This window comes from Merops nubicus, unplaced genomic scaffold, assembly GCF_000691845.1.
Source record: "Merops nubicus isolate BGI_N331 unplaced genomic scaffold, ASM69184v1 scaffold12869, whole genome shotgun sequence".
NCBI lineage: Eukaryota > Metazoa > Chordata > Aves > Coraciiformes > Meropidae > Merops > Merops nubicus.
The window spans coordinates 5,316-23,281 of NW_008629057.1; the positions used below are offsets into that span (position 1 = coordinate 5,316).

The 17,966-nt window shown below is 47.2% G+C and overlaps 1 protein-coding gene across 1 annotated transcript in view; it reads left to right on the forward strand.

The window, feature by feature from the left end:
- Positions 1-238: 238 nt before the first annotated feature.
- Positions 239-17,966, forward strand: part of MDGA1 (MAM domain containing glycosylphosphatidylinositol anchor 1) — a gene marked incomplete at its 5' end in the record, with an annotated part of 88,055 nt that continues 70,327 nt past the window's right edge. Inside the window, 5 exons of the mRNA XM_008946866.1 lie at positions 239-435; positions 3,230-3,362; positions 8,683-8,952; positions 9,362-9,691; positions 12,586-12,879. Coding sequence (XP_008945114.1) covers positions 239-435; positions 3,230-3,362; positions 8,683-8,952; positions 9,362-9,691; positions 12,586-12,879 — 1,224 coding nt within the window. The remainder of the gene's footprint in view (positions 436-3,229; positions 3,363-8,682; positions 8,953-9,361; positions 9,692-12,585; positions 12,880-17,966) is intronic.

A 17,966-nucleotide genomic window follows, 5' to 3' on the forward strand; every position in this document is an offset into this window, starting at 1 on the left:
CCAGCAGAAGCTTTCTGTTCTCTGAAGGTTGTGTGGTGAGCGAGAGAATTTTGGCTTCTCCTGTCTGTTCCCTTTAGATATTGTTTGTTAACTGCCCTCAATTCAGCAGTTGTCATCAGCCAAGCGTGTGGGAGCTTCCCCTCTTCTGTGGCGCCTGGAGCATCATCTGCTCTGTAGGCTGTACGTGCAGAGCAAGGTTCTCTAACGACTGTTGCGGCCTTCCTTACCTTCCTTCCAGATCTAGATGAACCTGTTCTCACTGTTCACCAGACCATCAGCGATGTACGTGGCAGCTTCTACCAGGAGAAGACTGTCTTCCTCCGCTGCACTGTCAACTCCAACCCACCAGCTCGCTTCATCTGGAAACGGGGAGCTGAGACACTTTCCCACAGTCAGGACAACGGTGTGGACATCTATGAACCCCTCTACACACAGGTGAAAAACCAAACTTCCACCAGCTTGTGCTGAGCATCTTGCTGATGCAGGACATTCTCTAGTGGATGGCGTTTTTTTTCCCTATGTGGATTATGATGCTGGGTAGAGGGTAGCGGCCACTGCAAGGAGTACTGTCTCCAGGAGTGCTGATGGAGCTACTTCTGTATGCAGATTCCCCAGGGACAAGAGGAGCAGAGCAGCAGGAGAGAGTGTGACAGCCTGGAAGTCTGTTCCCCTTTTTGACACTGTCCCTGCAAGCAGTTCACAGCTGCCCTAAAGAGGTTACATTGACTGTTGGGTGGCTGAGACTAAAACCAAGCAAGATTTAGTCTCCTCTATCTCTCACTACTAATTTTTCTTTCTTAATTGAGTGCCCAAGCTCCATAAATTAGGGGAATTGCTTCCTGTTTAGCAATGTGAGTGAGTGAATGGCAGGAATTGATGTGGGATCCATGAAGCAAATGATGAAGAGCTTTTTCTAATGGCTGTAAGTAGCAGCAGCAGCCCAACTGCCTGGGCACTTTCTGAGTGTCATCCTGTGACGAAGTATCCACATCCTTTCCGCTTCTCATGCTTGCCTGTGCTGGACTCGCCCCTCTGAGCACTGCTTTCTTCACAGTGATTAGCCTGCCCACACAATGGGAGATGGAAGGGAATTTTTCTTTTGCCAGGGCACTCTGGGCATGTTATCCTAAGCTGAGCTCTGGCTCTGAATGTCCTTCAGATGCTACCCAGCCCCGGCACTTCCAGCAAGGCCAGTTGGCAGCATGAGGCAGTGATGGGTGGGAAGGGAAGGCTGGAGGGGCCACTCCCCAGGGCCCTTGTTTCACTCCATGCACCTCCTCACACTCCCAAAGCTGGCCCTGGGTGCATTCTGGCCAAGTTTGATTTCTGAGAGATGCTCCAGGCAGCATTTCAGTTAATGTAGTCATGTTCATATTTTATAGAAACATGCCATCTCTGTAGGTCATGGAAATGGGCAGCCAAATGGAAACATTGAGGGGGATGAGAAGGGAGATGAGAGCTGCAGGTTAGCAGCAGATTTGCAGAAGTGCTGTAGGTCAGTGCTGCTGGAGGGCCCTGAAGAGAGCTTTGTCTAGTTCTGTACTATGTGGCATCCAGCCAGGACATCCCTGGCCTTAGAGGAAGCCACCATGGGCTCTTTCAGCTTTCACTGAGCTCAGTGTAAATAACAGGAGACATTGCTTAATGAGAGGATGTCTTAGGACTTGTGATATTTTCTTCAGCTGAATAAGGCATCTGGCAGAATTTCACCACGTTGCAGTGTTATTGTGTAAATGACACAGCATCCCGCAGCTCCTGTCAGGCAATGTTCCCACCATGATAGGTTCCCAGCTCTGAGAGAGGGTGTTAGGACTGCTGGGCTCCTCTCCTCAGCACCAGCAAGAACCTGTGAGTTTGGGTTGGTAAGAGCTGAAGTTAACAAAAACACACCTCTGCAACACCAAGGAGAAGGAGGAGTCTTGCTGGAGTGCAAATGTACTGCATTTAACAAAGCACCCTTGGCAGGGGTTCGTGATATTGTCTTGGAGATGAACTGGTATCAGTATCAGGTTTGGGTACGCTTTTACATGAAAAAGGAAGTGAAGCTGCTTAAGCTTTTTAAAACTTATTTACACGGAAGGTTTATACACATTTACCCAACATTTACTAGTCAATGAACACAATACTTATGACCCTGTAAGGAAGTAGTTGATATGCACATTGTAAATGCCATCATTTGTGTGGCATAGCAACAAATCTCTAAGGACGGGACTTTCATAGGGTTATTGGTCTCTTAGGTATTTATCTTTCTAATTTACTCAGTTCAGATCCTTGTTCTCTGCATATTAGCATGCCTGAGCTCATTGTCCAGTCCCTTGAGGTTGTCCTCAAGAGGATTTGTCGTGCTGACACCTTCTCACATTTGCAGGCAATTACGGAATGTTTTCTCCAGAAGAGATTTAGACAAATGCAAGGAGAGCAACAGTGGCAAGCTGTCATGGGAAGATATACGAGTCACAGGGTGTACAAACCACGAGATGTATCTCGGAGCCTTCCACGTTCCATAAATAAAAATCTACAGAATGCATCTGTTGTTAATTTAACAACTTGATTCTGTTTCTATAACAAGCCTGTAACTAATGAAGTGCCGGGGAGTGATTTTGTTTGTTACTGTAGTATGAGAAAAGGCTATTAGAGTCCATGCAGTCACTCTGGATCTACAACAGCATAAATGAGATTACAATCTAGAAAAGAGAGGTCAGAAAGCTTTGGGGGCTTCTTTGAGTATTTCTCTGAATTATCATTTTTCCTCCTGTATTGCAATTTTTTACTGCGTAACTATTGAATCTGTCATATTTAGGCCAGCATTAATGTCTGAATCTGCTCTGATTTACTTTGGTTTTGTAGTGTTGAGATCCTAATGACATCCTTTGGGTTCCTACCGACATGTCAGTGTGAGATCTCAGGGTCTTTTCTGGGCTGTTTAAGGTTTTTCAAGTTCCACAAGATGATTCTGACGGCAGTTGTTGAGAAATTATGCCTAGACCTGTTTGGCAGTGTTTTCAGGTTAAACATCAGTTGTTTGCTGGGTGTATTGAGAAATCCTGGAAGTGCAAACATTTTACGTCTCCTTTATATATAGCTAGAGATGCCTGGAGTCTGCACAGAGTTTTAGACGGGAGCTGCTGATAATGTGTAACTTTTGGGACAGATTATGGACTTGCAATGATGAACAATGCTTTATACACCTGTGTCTATTTTTTACTCCCTCTTTCTCCCCAACACCCAGGGTGAAACCAAAGTCCTGAAGCTGAAGAACCTCCGGCCCCAGGATTACGCCAGCTACACGTGCCAGGTGTCCGTCCGCAACGTCTGCAGCATCCCTGACAAATCCATCACCTTCCAGCTCACAAACACCACAGGTAAGACGGAATGCAGAGATCCCCACATCCCTCTGACCCCTTGCCTGCTCAACAGCCATTACCTCACCAGGACAGTAACACAGCACCCTGTCCAGGGCCTGCAGCACCTCATGTTCATGTAGGTGGCTGCTAGGATTGGAAATCCTTCATGCAGAAGTTTTGTGGCCAGGAGTGCTCTAATTTCTTGCAGCTCTTGCATATAGCTGGTGCCTTGGCCTGGCCTGCTGTGAGATCATTAAAACAGACTACATGTAAGTGTTGAGACACTGTGTAGTTTTTAATCCAGGCACTTTTATTTATTTATAATTCTAAGTGACTTTAAAAATAGATTTGATACAGTCTAGAGTGGGTCAGATGTTGGAGGAGTTGTTACAAATAATTCATTCGTGTGTGACTCTGGCCTGGTTTGCAGGGCTGTGCTCTCAGCACCTCCCAGCTAATGAGCTCCGCTGGTGCTGATGTTCATGGAAAGCAAATACCTCTAGTACATTCCCACTAAATAAATTTTACACTCATATGCATACTGGCAGTACTTGAGTATCCCTCCAGTTGCAAACAGAATACATTTGGTGCCTCTTGCTTGACCTGCAGTAACTGGCTGATCACTGTATATCATGTACCAAACACTTCCAAAGATGTGATTGCAACCTGTCCATTAAAAAAAAAGAAAAACAAAACAAAACCCAACCAAAAAAAAAACACAAACCAAACCCCAAAGAAACCCAAACAAAAAAACCACCATCACAACAAAACAAAACCACACCCATAAAAACACACCCACAAAGCTGCCACATGTGTTGAATCTTTGAATCTTTTCAAATAATAAGTAGATGTCAGGAAATTGCTGCCAGCCTTTGGGCATTCCATGATCAGAAAGAAAAGCATTGTAGCTGTTTGAATTATTCAGCTCTCTAATGTAACACAAAGCAGTTTGCATCCCTTGCGTCATCTTTGTGTAGTGAAAACAACTCTTTTGATGTTGCCAACTGTTGATGGGATTTTGTTGGTACTGTGTAAATTACGTTTGTTGATCTGACTTGAGTCCAAGGTGCTGAGCAAGAGATGCATCTTTTTATGTAGAAAAAAGAAAAATAATAAGCTTAAGAAAGTGAACTATAGCATGTGTCAGAAAAGAGTATTCTCTGGATAGTAAGATCTCTCACCATGTCTCAGGCAACTCACACCACTGCATTAGTTTATCCCTGGATGAGACTGTAGTCAGTGCTGTAGTATTCCCTTTAAAAACTTGTACTCATGATGAAGAAAGGTCTTCATACAGCCCTCCATACAGTCTCCATACAGCTCTTCTTCCCTGTTGTGTCTTTACCTTTGAAGAGTTAATAAATCAAGTTTCTGTTCATGTTTACTCCCTCCTGCCAGCCCGAGCACCTGGACTCTACCCTTAATTCAGTCCAGCCCCTTTACTGAGTGAATGGGAAAAATGTATGTGCAGGTTGTAACCAGATCAGAAGCCAGTGATATGGTTGGATTTACACCAATTTAAGTACTTACCTAAGCTCTGAACATGAACCACAGAGTGTGTACATCCAGTTCTTTTTTCCTGTTGTTTAGTTGTGGATGCATATTTATGCATAGTTACAATGGTGTCTAACACTAGGAGCTGAAAAGCACATTGGAAAATGTGTTCCTAGCTAATTGTATTAAAAGCTGGTGGTGAAAATGAAGCTGGCATTGTGATATGAGCAAGGTTTGTGTTAAATAACACAAGTATATTTAACGTGAAATATTATCTGGCTTGCTTGCCCTGTAGGTATTATTATGCATAGATGAGAAGATATATAAAGAAAAATCTTTTATTCTCTCCTTTTTTGCATATATCTCTTCTTTCCCTCCTACATTCATGCTTTAGAGGCCTCCATAGCCTTGGCTGTGTCCAGAATTCTGAGCAGTTTCACTCGGGATGCCTCCACCTTTGCAACTGAGGAGGGCCCAAAGGGTGCTGAGGTGCATGGAAATAGATCTCTTAAATATTTATAGACCTAAGCACTACAGACCCATGTCAGGCCAAGGGAATCTTCTCTTCCCAGTTTGTGTGCTGCTCCTCAGCTGGCTCACTTTGGCTCCTCTGGCAGTGGCCTCTGGGCAGATTGTAGTATCCAGCAAGGAGATGTGCTTCTCCCAAGCTCTGTGCCATCAGCTTGGCCCTTGCAAGACAGGATGGGTTCTTTGTTTGCTACCTCAATAGGAAGGAGGTTTCCCCTGCTCCTCCTCTGTCCTACTGCTGTTGTGTGGCTCTAGAGCAGCAGGTTGGGTCCACAGAGCCACAGAACCAGCTCAGCACCAGGCTCTCGTGACCTGCTCCAGCAGGGTCAGGCTGATGTTTTCCCTTGCCTCAATTTCTGCAGAATTAAGCAGCCCAGCAGGTTAATTCTCACCCAGTTTTACTGCAGCAAATTGGACTTCGAAGAGAATTGAAAGCGACTCTTTGTTTTTAATGGTCCCCTTACTGCTCAGCAGACTCCGCCAGCAGGTTTTCTGAGCCAAGAACAAAAAGAATTGCCACAGGTTACAAATAAATGAGATTCATCTCTTGCATAACAATGTCTTCAGACTGTTAACCTCTGTCTGCTGATGGGAGCGGGGGCCTGTGCAGGCTGCCACAGCCAGGGCTCCATGTTGGGGGACGTCATGGGAGCTTGCTGCCTGGAGCTGTGTGGGTGGCAGCTTTGCAGTATCCAGGTGTCCTTCTGGAATGGACACAGAACCTGCCCAAAGGCAGTGCTTGCACCAGCAAGTCACTCTTTTTCCATGTTGCCTTGCCCAGAACTGGGCAAGAAGAGCGTTGATCAGATATGTGCACATCAAACACTGCAAGAGCCCTAAATCTTAATCACCGCCGGCAGGACCTCTGGTTTGTGCTCCCCAGTTCTGACATCTTCTCTCTGGACATAGGCCGGTCTCAGCCTTTCTCTGGCTTTGACGAGGATGGATGGAGATTCCCAGGCAAGAAGCTGTATCTGTCAGTTTGTCTGTGCACTGTGAACCTGAAGCCAGTTCAGTGTCAGAGAGCAGGAACAGCTATTTGAGCTCCACAGTCATCTGATAGCCTGTGACAGGAATGTGTCCTGCCAACCAAACTGCATTGAGCTATTGCATTCCTGGGCTTTGTAGCATCTTGTGAAACCTCTCGGAGCTTGGAGAGGATGCACAAATCCTTCCTTTGCTGATGAGTGCACGTTAAGCCCTGCTGTTGCCTTCCAAATTCTGAGGACTCCAACCACTGGCCTCAAAATGGCCAGTGCAGGTGGAAAAGGAGCCACCTTCTTCCTTAGGCACAGCTGGACACCTCTGGTGCAAATAGCATGCACCATGGGCAGGGAGAGGACATCTGGTTCAGTGCACCAAAACAATATCCCAGCATGGCAGTAGTTGTACTGCTGAATTATGGTGCTGGTGCTGAGGAGAAAGCAGTCGTCCTCGCCTTGTTTGTATGGGCTGTAATTCAGGGATCCAGCACAAATCCAGCACAGCTCATTAACACAGGGTCCAGGGAGAGAAGAGGCAGAAATAATGATGCTATTAAATCAGGCTTCATGAATATGGAACAATGCCTTATTTTGCATTATTATGGCTGTTACTTAAAACATACTCCCCGCTGTTGTGCCGGGGACTGCTACTTTCTCAGCTTCATCTGGATGGAGCCACTGATGGTGCTGACAAGGGCTTTAAAAGGCCTTTCATGGGATGAAATAGAGAAAACAAAGGGAAGGTTTTTGGATCAGTTCCTGGAGGGGTATGTTGTGAGAAGGATGCAGAAATAAAATAAACCAAAACCAGGTACTAGAATATTCAAAGGAGAGGTTGTCTAGACATTTTTGATCAGTTGTGCATGAAAGACAATCCCTGTGACTTGGTCTATAGCCCTTAAGTCTATAGAAAAGTGTATTTGACACCTGTGGAGATGGAGGGAGTTAAGATGGTGCAGAGCTGCTGTTCATGGTCTGTTTGGTACAGGCAGGTTCTGGTCCTCTTGTGTCAGACTCTGAGCTGCAAGAGAGGCTTTGCCTCTCAGATGTCTAGATGTCTCAGATGTGTGTGAGAGATATAGAGGCATATAACAGGGTATCTGAGGTCCATTTTTAGTGGTAGACCTTCTCCAAAACTCCTTCTTGGGATGGCAGCCCTGTATGGCAGGAGTGGCGTCATCCAAACTGTCCATGAACACAAACAGCTGTTGGGCTCAAACAGGCTCCTCTGAGCCTGGTTCTTTCTCCTTCACCTCTCCATCAGCATGGGGCTCTAGTGGTCAGGCAGAAGGAGCAGACTGTGGTCTGGCATGTACTGGCATGTACCTGGTGTTCTGCCTGACCCTCCTTTGGGATTGTGAGAACTGCCCAGCAAACACTGACATTCCAGTGAGCTTCCCTGCATGCTTTGGATCAGATCTTGAGATGCTAAACTCAACCCATGGCTGCAGCCTCCTGTGCCGTGTAACAGTGAAGGTCTTGCTCTCATGCCTTTTTGGTTTTTTTTTATTTTCTCAGAGCTCAGCCCATTGTCCCCTTTCTGTCCAGGGCCTAAACAGACTAACTGTGATTCATACAGTAGTGTCGCAGCAAGGGGGATACAGGTGCTCTAGTAGGAGCTACCAGTTGAGCCTTTCCTCCAGTGCCACTTCTGCAGGGCCTGCCTGAAGTCAGGGGAGTTAAATACAGGTGGGACAACAGGCACTGTGGTGCCTGCAGAGGAGTGGGCTGGATGCAGTCAGGTGAGTAATGCAGGGCTCCAGTGGCTTCCCAACGCCCTTCTGCCTTGCTGCCGTAGTTGGTGTCAGGAATCAAGAATCCTCTAGCATCAGGTTTTCCACTGCCAAATTTTGGCTGGTTGCCACTCTCACCTGTGTAAAGCTCGTTGGGCTTTTCTTCTGACCTGAGTCCTAAGCCCTAGAGCACCAAACGCTGCTAAAGTGTCACGTGTAGCTTGTGCTCCAATCCTAAGCAGCGGTGATGGACACAAGCATCTTGTAACAAACTGATGGATCTCTCCAGCTCTCCCTGCTCAAACCAACCATCCTCAAGAACGAATCCTGGAACATATGAAGCTGTGTACAGGCAAGTGGGTGGGTCTTTTTCAAGCTCAGAAGTGTCACTCTAAAGTGTCACGTGTAGCTTGTGCTCCAATCCTAAGCAGCAGTGGTGGACACAAGCATCTTGTGTTTGTAACGAATTGATGGATCTCTCCAGCTCTCCCTGCTCAAACCAACCATCCTCAAGAACGAATCCTGGAACATATGAAGCTGTGTACAGGCAAGTGGGTGGGTCTTTTTCAAGCTCAGAAGTGTCCCTCTGTACTCTTCCAGCCCCACCTGCTCTGAAGCTGTCTGTCAATGAGACACTGGTGGTCAACCCTGGTGACAACATCACTATGCAGTGCTCTTTGACGGGTGGTGACCCACAGCCAGAGGTGGTTTGGTCTCACTCTCCTGGCCCAATGCCTCCCAATAGCCTTGTGCAAGGAGGCAACCTCACCATGTGGAGGATCCGTGTGGAGGACTCGGGCTACTACAATTGCACAGCAATCAACAACGTGGGGAACCCAGCAAAGAAGACAGTGAACGTGCTGGTGCGGTGTAAGTTGCTTTGTTTTTTCTTTTTCTCAGAGTGTGGGTTTTCTGGGCGGAGGAGCTAGACTTGTGTTTTTTCTGGCTGTCCTTCTGAAGCTGAGGGTGAGTGTGATATGTGGCAGCCATTAGTATTGTGGAGAAGTGCCTATGTAAGCTTCTCTGCTCCTAGGCCAACAGCTGTGCTACCACTGCTTGCAGCCTCATCCTGGACTGTAGCACTATCCTGGACTGGAGAATGATCCCAGACTGCCAGACGTGAGGCCCTGGGGACATTTTGTGGGAATATAACTGGGGGAGGTCTTTGGACAGGTTTTGTATGGAGATGTTGTCTTCCCGAGGAGCAAATTGCTTTTGTTCTGTCCTATACAAGACATTTTGCTGTCTCTAATTGATTTTGCACTTGTGTTTATCCTAGCAATGAAGAATGCCACGTTCCAAATCACCCCTGATGTGATCAAAGAAAGCGAGACCATCCAGTTAGGGCAGGACTTGAAGCTCTCATGCCATGTAGATGCTGTCCCCCAGGAAAAGGTTGTCTATTCCTGGTACAAGAATGGGAAGCCAGCCAGGTTCTCTGACCGGTTGCTCATCACCCGGAATGACCCCGAGCTCCCACCTGTGACCTGCAGCTTGGAGATTATTGACCTGAGATTCAGTGACTACGGCACCTACCTGTGCGTGGCCACCTTCCAGGGAGCGCCCATTCCTGACCTCAGTGTGGAGGTGAACATCTCCTCAGAGACTGGTGAGCCTCTCATGTCTCTGACTTTTTTGAAGGACCTCACGTAAGTGTCTTGAATTCCAGTGGGGAAGAGTCTTACATGCTTAGGCAAGCATTTGGCTGAGACTGGAGGCAGGTGATAGTTACAGCTCTTCTGCCAGATGTGTTATGCACCAAGAAGATCTTCCTTTATGTGTTCTCCCTATAAAAAGTCTGAAGTTCAGTCCAGTCAACGCCACAGAGACAGGTTTAGAGTATGATTGTTCAAAGAAGCCTCCAAATTGTGAAGGAAGAAAGAAGGGGTGGTCTTTCATAAAATTTCAAATGTTCCTTTGCTTAGAAAGGAGTAAAAGAGAGAGAAAGCTGCTGTTTCCTCTTTTTGGCATTACTTGTGAGGAACGTGCCTTTTTTCAGAGCTGTGGCCAGGAGATTGGTATCATCTGTCATAGCAAATTCTACAAAGACCTTTAATGTTTACTGGATTGAAATTGCAATCTGTCTTGAGCACTCTCTATAGGAGTCCAAGTGTTATAAATACCTCCCACCTTTAAGCCAGGGTCAAAGCTTCACCCTATGGTTTGGTGAGGACAGGAGTAATCCATAAGCATATCTGTCAGTCACCTTGGGGAATGAAATACAGGATCTTGGAGCTGCCTTTTTGTTTCTGGGGAGGTGGTGGGTCCAGCTCTGCTCTCCATTCCATTTGTGCCATTTTGTTGCTTTTCCAGGACATTGAGGGTACAGCACAAAGCAGCATTGGGCTAGTAATCTGATGAGGACTCCTAAGGGGAGCCAACTGCCCACAGATTTTGTCCTGAACCTTTATGGAAAATTTCTTCTGAGTCCCTGGTTGTGCTGGATCCACTGGCCAGGCTGATCCCAGTCTTGATTCTGGATGTTGCTCACTTCAGCCCCACAACAGAGAGTGCTGTGGCTGCTTTTGATACTTTTAGGAAGCCCTTCTCTCCCAACAGAAATGCTGGGGTCAGCCTGCTCCCAACGGGGATGCACCCAGCACTCAGTAGCCTGGAGATTGAGCCGTGGCCATGCCATGGACCCACTAAGCAGCAAAGGGTGGTTCCCTTCTGCTGGCAGCCCTGGAAGGTAGGGCCCTCTCTGTGCCAGCAGACAACAACCTTCTTGCACCAGCATGGAACAAAACCTATGGAATCCTCCAATCCTGGTGCAAAGCCCTCCTGACCTTGCGTGGCTGCTGCTGCCAGGAGCAATCTTTTTTGCCCAAGATCACTAGATGGCAGAGTGCAGTTGTCTTTAAGACTTCAAGGGTTAGTGCAGGGCTGGGAGGCCCTGAATGATCCCACCCAAATGCTGGTCATTGTCTGTTGGCGAAGGTGTTGGTCCAAGCACCAGCCAGTTGCTGCCTTAAAGGAGATGTCTACAGTGTCAGATTGGCTGTGCTCTGGCCTCTCCAGTAGAGGGTGAGCCCACATGATTGTGTGGATGTTGCTGACTGGAAAGGGCAGGAGGGCAGCCTGGGGTATTTTGGAGCTTATCTGGCAGCCTGGGCCAGCAGGACCATTTTGTGACCCAGGGAGTGAAAATGGCCATCCCTACCAGAGCGACCTTCCATGCAGCAGCCAAGGTTGTCCAGCGTGTGGCATCCCCACAAACAGTAACAAGTCACCTCTGCCATGTGGTCCCCACATAAAAACCCAGCAGGTTTTCCTCAGACAGCAGGATCAGAGCAGGAGGGCAGCAGCAGTGACGGTTCCATGTTTCCCCACTGAGCAAATCCTGATAACACCAAGGTGGCTGCCTCCGCTGAGCAGCTCTGAGGAGATAGCTTTAATTTAAAAAAGTCTTCAGATGCAATTTGCAGCTTTTCCCCATGGAGAAAATTGCCTCTCGCCAGGTGATTGGCTGCCAGCAGTGCCAGGCGCCGAGCATGCTCTTGTCCCTTCACGCTGTGCGGGACAGGGTGTGATGAGATTCCCCAGCCCACAGGAGATCTGCAAATTGAAAATGTGGCCTCCCTGTTGCCTAGGGAGGTCACTTCAGAGGGAGATTGGGCTGGAGCCGCCCTAAACTTGCTCATAGACCAGCTGTGGTCTGTAAAGTGTACAATTACTGTAGCACACTCTCCTTTGCTGGAGGTGAACTGAGCTGATATTGGTCAGACCAGCTTGTGGCAGCCTCCGTAGTTCTAAACTTTGATCTAGGAAACAAAGTACATGGCCCTTGCAGTTAGAGACGTGTCAATTCAAGTGTTGTCACTGTCAGCAGGAAAGGCTGAAAAAGGAGCATCAGAAAAGGATTGTGGCCGTATTTACCTCAGCTGAACTGTTAACTCTGAAGACTAATACAAATGAAATGTCAATATTACCTGGGTTTTAGCACAAACATCCCCTTTCTGGGTTCTTAGTGGAGTTGGGGAGCTGAACAACAAACCTCTTCCCACTGACACCTCTGCACCCTTTAGCTGTAGTCATTGGATTTCTTTTGAGTTTTTTTTATCCGCAAAGTTTTGTTTGTCAGTCAATAGCTGGATATTTCTGAGTGTTACTGCTGGCTTGACGGCAGTTCTGCTGGGTGAGTTCTTCCCAGTCTGGAAAGGATGCCAGAAATAATCTTTTCTGGGACCCAGCTCTCACTCAAGTGAGCCAGAGATAACCAGTGCCCTTTGAATCTCAATGTAAAGTAAGCAAAGACACTGGCTGGCATTTGCCATTGGTATTGGGATATATTGTTGGCAAAGCTGGGATCTTCCTTGGTACCCTGATGTTCCAGACCCTGTAGGATCACTTAACATGTGTGTTCCTACAGGGGTTTGCAATGTGTCAAGTGGAAACCTTTGGGGTTTGGGGCTGTTAGTGTGACTCAAACACAAGCATCTCAACAGTGTTCCTTGCTTGCTGGAAACTCCATGTAAAATGATTCCCTTCTTCTCTCCCTTTTAGTGCCACCGACCATCAGTGTCCCTAAGGGCCAGTCCACCATCACCGTCCGGGAGGGCTCCCGGGCTGAGCTGCAGTGTGAGGTTCGAGGGAAGCCCAAGCCACCCATCATCTGGTCCCGGGTGGATAAGGAAGCCCTCTTGCCTTCAGGGACCATGACGATGGAGACTTACGATGGGAAGCTGCGCCTGGAGAGCGTGAGCCGAGAAATGAGCGGGACCTATAAGTGCCAGACAGCCAGGTACAATGGCTTCAACATCAGGCCCCGGGATGCCCTGGTGCAGCTCAACGTGCAGTGTGAGTACAACCGTGCAGCACCCGAGTGCCCGTGCCCACAAAGGCCTGCGGGCTGCGCGGGGTTGGCACGCTCGCTGCTGCTTTCAGAGCTCACCTTTCTTCCTGCGCTGAGCAGACACCTCTCTTTTGCCTGGAGACCTTTGAACAGATAGATTTGATTGGTCTGGCTGCACAAGGCTGAGGGCAGGATACTACATGGCCAGCGTGGTGCAAGTGGAAGGGAGAGGTGTTGTGTGTGTTTGTATACAAAGAATTTCCATTTCCCTGCCAGTGGATGGGTGCAGAACGGCAGGTCTACCGGGTGTGTCTGCACTACCTATGTGGAAAATACCTTCAGGGTATGTCAGTAAATTTGTAAAGTAAAACACTCAAAAGGTAATGAATGTTAAGTAGACCATTTCCACTCCATGACCGTTTCTTCAACTCAGTTACCCCAGCTGTCATTTCTGGACATGCCTGAACCATTCTGCCTGAAAAGCAGTGTTACACAGACCCTGACAGGGACCATATACTCCCAAGTGATTTCCATGAAATAAAGCTGTGAGTAGCAGAAAACTGATTCTTAGCATGTGGTCTATTGAGTAATTTCAGCAATGGGTCATGCTCCCAGCCTGGTTTGAACATCATATCTGTGGATAAAGGTGAACACAGAGGGAGGAATGCTGCTGATGTCCATGTTGAGTGACTGTCTCTGTAGTTTCCCTGCAGTGGTTTCTCCCTCCAGAGAAGTGTGTGTCTGCTCAGCTTCATGCCATTGAGGTGTGCTTTAACAAGGGAAGGTCTGTGCTCTCTCCTTCAAGACTTTGAATCAGACAGGGAGAAGGCAGCTAAGTAAAATGCCTTCATCTGGAAGGAGCTGTGACTTAGGAGTAGCCCTCCCTACAGACCTTGTCGCATTTGGACAGTGCAATTGCTGAACTCTTGCAGAGTCCTCTGAGCAGCACAGATCTGGCAGGTGTGGGATGGGTGGGGAGTGGGTTAATTTGCACCCAGGCACGCTGCTTCTGGGCTGTGACTGATGAGCCTCCCTGAGCAGCACAGCAGCACTCATTGGATATGCTGCTGTGCTCCTCCCAGGCTCACTCCTCGGGAAGAAGAGAAGTGAGACTGGAGCAGATAACCTGGCTGAAGCCAACCAGGGCACACTGCTCACAGATGTGAGCTGCTGGGAGCACAGCAGGGACAGAAGTGTGCAAAATCTTGCAGGCACTTTGAGTATTCAAAGATCCCTTTTTCAAACTCTCTCTCTCCATTCAAGAGTTGTCAGGAATTAAATTACAGGATGGGGAGTGGGAAATGTGTATAGATTTCCACACAGTTAAGTATGTGTGAAGGAGATTCCCTTAAGCAGGTTGGAAACGTGTGTCTTGTTTTAAGCTGTTTTCAAAGGCAGGCTGGGTCAGGTCTATGGAGTGCAGCAGGACATAGCAAGAACTAATGGGAGATGCAGCAAAATCTTACTCCAGAGGTGAACAACCATCAAACCTGCTGGTGTCCCATTTGGTGTTGCTGTTTGAAAGCTGTGTGGTCCTTGCCAACCCTTTTTGCCCCTGCAGAGGGAACAGCAGTGCAGAAGTCAGGTATGAAGTCATACCTGGGTGAAGTCAGGCTGGAGGGGGATCACAGCCTTATTTTGGGCTGAAGAGGGAGGACATGACTCTCCACAGAAGAAAGGTGGTAGTTCTAAGGCAGAGCCTTTGATGCAGCATTGTAGAAGGCAAAGATGTGATGAACTTCTGTGTAAGGAGCAGCTCAACATGCTCTTCCTAAAGCAAAGCAATGCTTTATTGTGACCTCACCCAAGTAACAGTGGCATGGTCCATGCAGCAGTCCACCAAAAGGCCCTCTTCACTTCACCATCAGTTCTGTATACCCTGATCCTAGCTGGAGCTGGGTGTGTACTGAGTGTTTGCACACCTGAGCTGGCTCCTCCTGCCTGGGAACTGTGGAAGAACCTTATGGTGGCACTGCCTGTTCTGTGCCTACACCAGGCAGCTTTGGTTTGGGGGCTGCCAATTTGCTTCTGCCATCAGCATGAAAAAACATCTGTGAACCAAGAAAGTAGGGCAAGGATTGCTCTTGTCCCCTTTATAGCTCCCCTCCTTTCCCTCCATGCAAAAGCCTCCAGCAAACAACGCATCCCCTGCTTTTCTTTCTCCTCCTTGTTCACACAGCTGGGAAGAGTTGGGAGCTGCAGCGGGGGCCACCGTGGCTGATTGAAACGCTGCTCTTCAGCGTGGCTAGCTCATTAGTCTGGTGGCTTTCTCTGGAACTCTCATCTTCTGGGAAAAGGGGATCATGTGGCTCCTGCAGCCTCCGTGATGAGCGCTGTGTCCCCCTGTGTCCCCCAGCCCACGCATCCCAGTGGAGAGCCTCGTAGGTGGGGTGGGCGTCCACTCAGGTGCGTGTGTCTGTGCTGGCGTGAGCTCCCTTTGAACCCGCTCACTTAAGGGAAGAGTGAATTCTGGGTGATAATGTGGTTGTTTCTCTGATTTGCTCCAAAGCTAAAGTTGCAAAATCAATACAGCAGATCTGATTAAATGTCAGAACCTGTTTCTGTGTTTCTCTTTTCTTTTTCTCCCCTCACCCTCATGCATATAGCACGTGTATTGTAACAAACTAGCCCAGAAATAGGCTTTGCCAACTGCACTGCAGCAGTGGAAAAAGAATAAGAAGACAAAAATCCAAGTCAGCTGTCAAAAAAAGAAAAGTGTTTGAGCTTTTTATTATTTTTTGTATTTTGCAGGCGGAAAAAGTTGCTGTCCTTTTATCTTATGAGCTGTTATTGTCTATCATCAGCTCTCTGACAGGTTGGATGCTCTTGGACTTCTTGGTCTGAACTGTAGAGCTTTGGAAGATTTAATAAGTTCATGAAAGTCCTTGCAGTCTTAGAGCTCTGTGGTTAGCATGAAGAAATATTATATGCTGGTTAGAGTGAGAGATTGAGCGCACTGGAACTCCTGGGAATCTGGCTACCACTTGGAGTGGCAGTGTCTTGTCATCTTTTCTGTAGCTTCAAAACAGGAATAAAAATGACCCATCTCTTCAAGGATTTGTGGGGCATAGTAAACATAGCACTTTGAAATCTTGAAATAAAAATAGTAATGGAAGGGCAGAGTGGTGTTCTTAATAAAACCAATGCTATTGCTGATACTGTTGTGAAGGCTTTTTTCAGGACCAGGTACTCGCTCAAGTAAATCCCAACAGAAAAATGAATCCTCTGCAGAGGTGGGTTTAAAATCGGGGCTGGGTCACCCTGTGTAGGTGAGATAGCATAAGGCAGTTAAATACACACTGGGCTTGAAAATGTGCAGCACTCTGAGTTTTGGAATACAAAATGTTATTTGAGCAAATATGTATGAAAGGAGGAAGGAAAGAAAGTTTGTGTGGGTCAGTGAAAAGGATGCTACCTAGATACAAATTTACCAAGTATATAATAATAAATTGCAAAGAATACATCAGCCATGTAGCCTAAAAGCCTGGTCAAAATAGTATTTCCATGAATTACAAAGATTAGTAGTGACTCTAAACTCTAGCTGTTGTTAGAACTGGCCTTTGAAATGACTGTCTTGTCACAGTGAATATTACATTTGCTCTGTTAGAGTCTCATAAAACAGAGTGGTGTAAAAAGAAAATAATTAACCTGAGTGTCTCCTTCCCTGGAATAACATGGCTTGCAAATTTGTCCCATTCTGGATCCAAAATAATAGTTCATAATCACCTGGGATTGATCTTCAGAGGGTTAGGCTTATTGCCTTTAAATAGTTTTGCCACGTTAAGCAGCAGGTGGATTGTTGTGTTTTATCTTCAAAGTATAGTGAATATTAGGTGTAGTCAGGAAAGCAGACCATCATTCTCTTTGGAGGGGCAGTTGTGAGTAACAGGACAGGGGACATCTCATAGGTATTGCCACAGGGCCAGTGACCAGCAGGTCTGGGTCTGCCCTGACCTGGACTATGTCCCAAATACGTCCTGCTGGGGCATCTGTTGCCCTTGTCACTTAAAATAATGCTCAGGTGGGCATGGATATGTTTTCCTGTTCAAGCTCCCTCCCTCACAGATGTTATTCCTGGTCATACGCTATTGACTCCTTCCTCTTAAAATCCTGAGTACATCAGGCAGGCAATAGTCAGCATCAATTTCCCCTGTTATCTATGTAGCAAAGAGAAGAGCCAGGAAGAGAGGAGGGGGTGATACTGTAAATAAGTAAGAAGCATTGCTGGATCCACACAAGTGGAAATGGAAATGCATTAAACTGTTTCGATCAACTGTTGAAGCCATCGCTCAATGTCAGTGCTCTTTGCTGGTGCCCTGCCCCCTCTGAAACATAAGCTTGGATATTAACTGCTCCGTTAAAAACCCTCTTGAGGGATACTCCTGGCATGGAGATGTTTCTTCAGAGTGGCTAGGACTGAGCTTTTGGCTCCTGAGAGTTCCTTGCAGCTATCCCTGCCTATGTGAAGGGAGTCCAAGAGAAATGAGACTGTGGCCAGAGCTGACCCATATCTGTGACTGAGCTGGCTTATCTGTCTTGCTGCTTGGTCATGTGAGCTGGAGTAGGGAGCCATCTGCTAAGAATTTTAGGCTTGGCTGGTTTAATTTCGGAGTATATTTATTAATAGTGACTGGTTAAATTTTTTAAATTATTTTCGTCAGCACAGTCCATCCTGCCACCCCCCTCCAGGCTGAAGAGCACAGTTCAGGAGCTAATTCACAGGCAGAAGGTGACCCTTGCAGTGACTGGGGCTTTCCTGCCCTTCCATTCATGCTTAAGTGTCACTGTTCTACATGGTCTTGTTCCCAAGAGAGGGAAACCCAAGGCTCTTGTACCAACCAGAGCTCTGGGATGCTCTGGTTCATTTTAAACCATCAGAGGCTTAAGAAGGAATTGATATTCTGGGGAAGGTGTGTCAATACTCAAAGCCACGGGAAAACTGTGCCTTCTGCAAGTTCAGTGTTTGCAAACCTGGAGAATTTCATTAGCAAAAAGAAGAAAACTATTTGTAGTCATGGGCATGACCTCAAACTACCAATGTGAACAAAGCCTGACACAATCTCTGGTCCCACTTTGTTAGAAATCCTTCCTG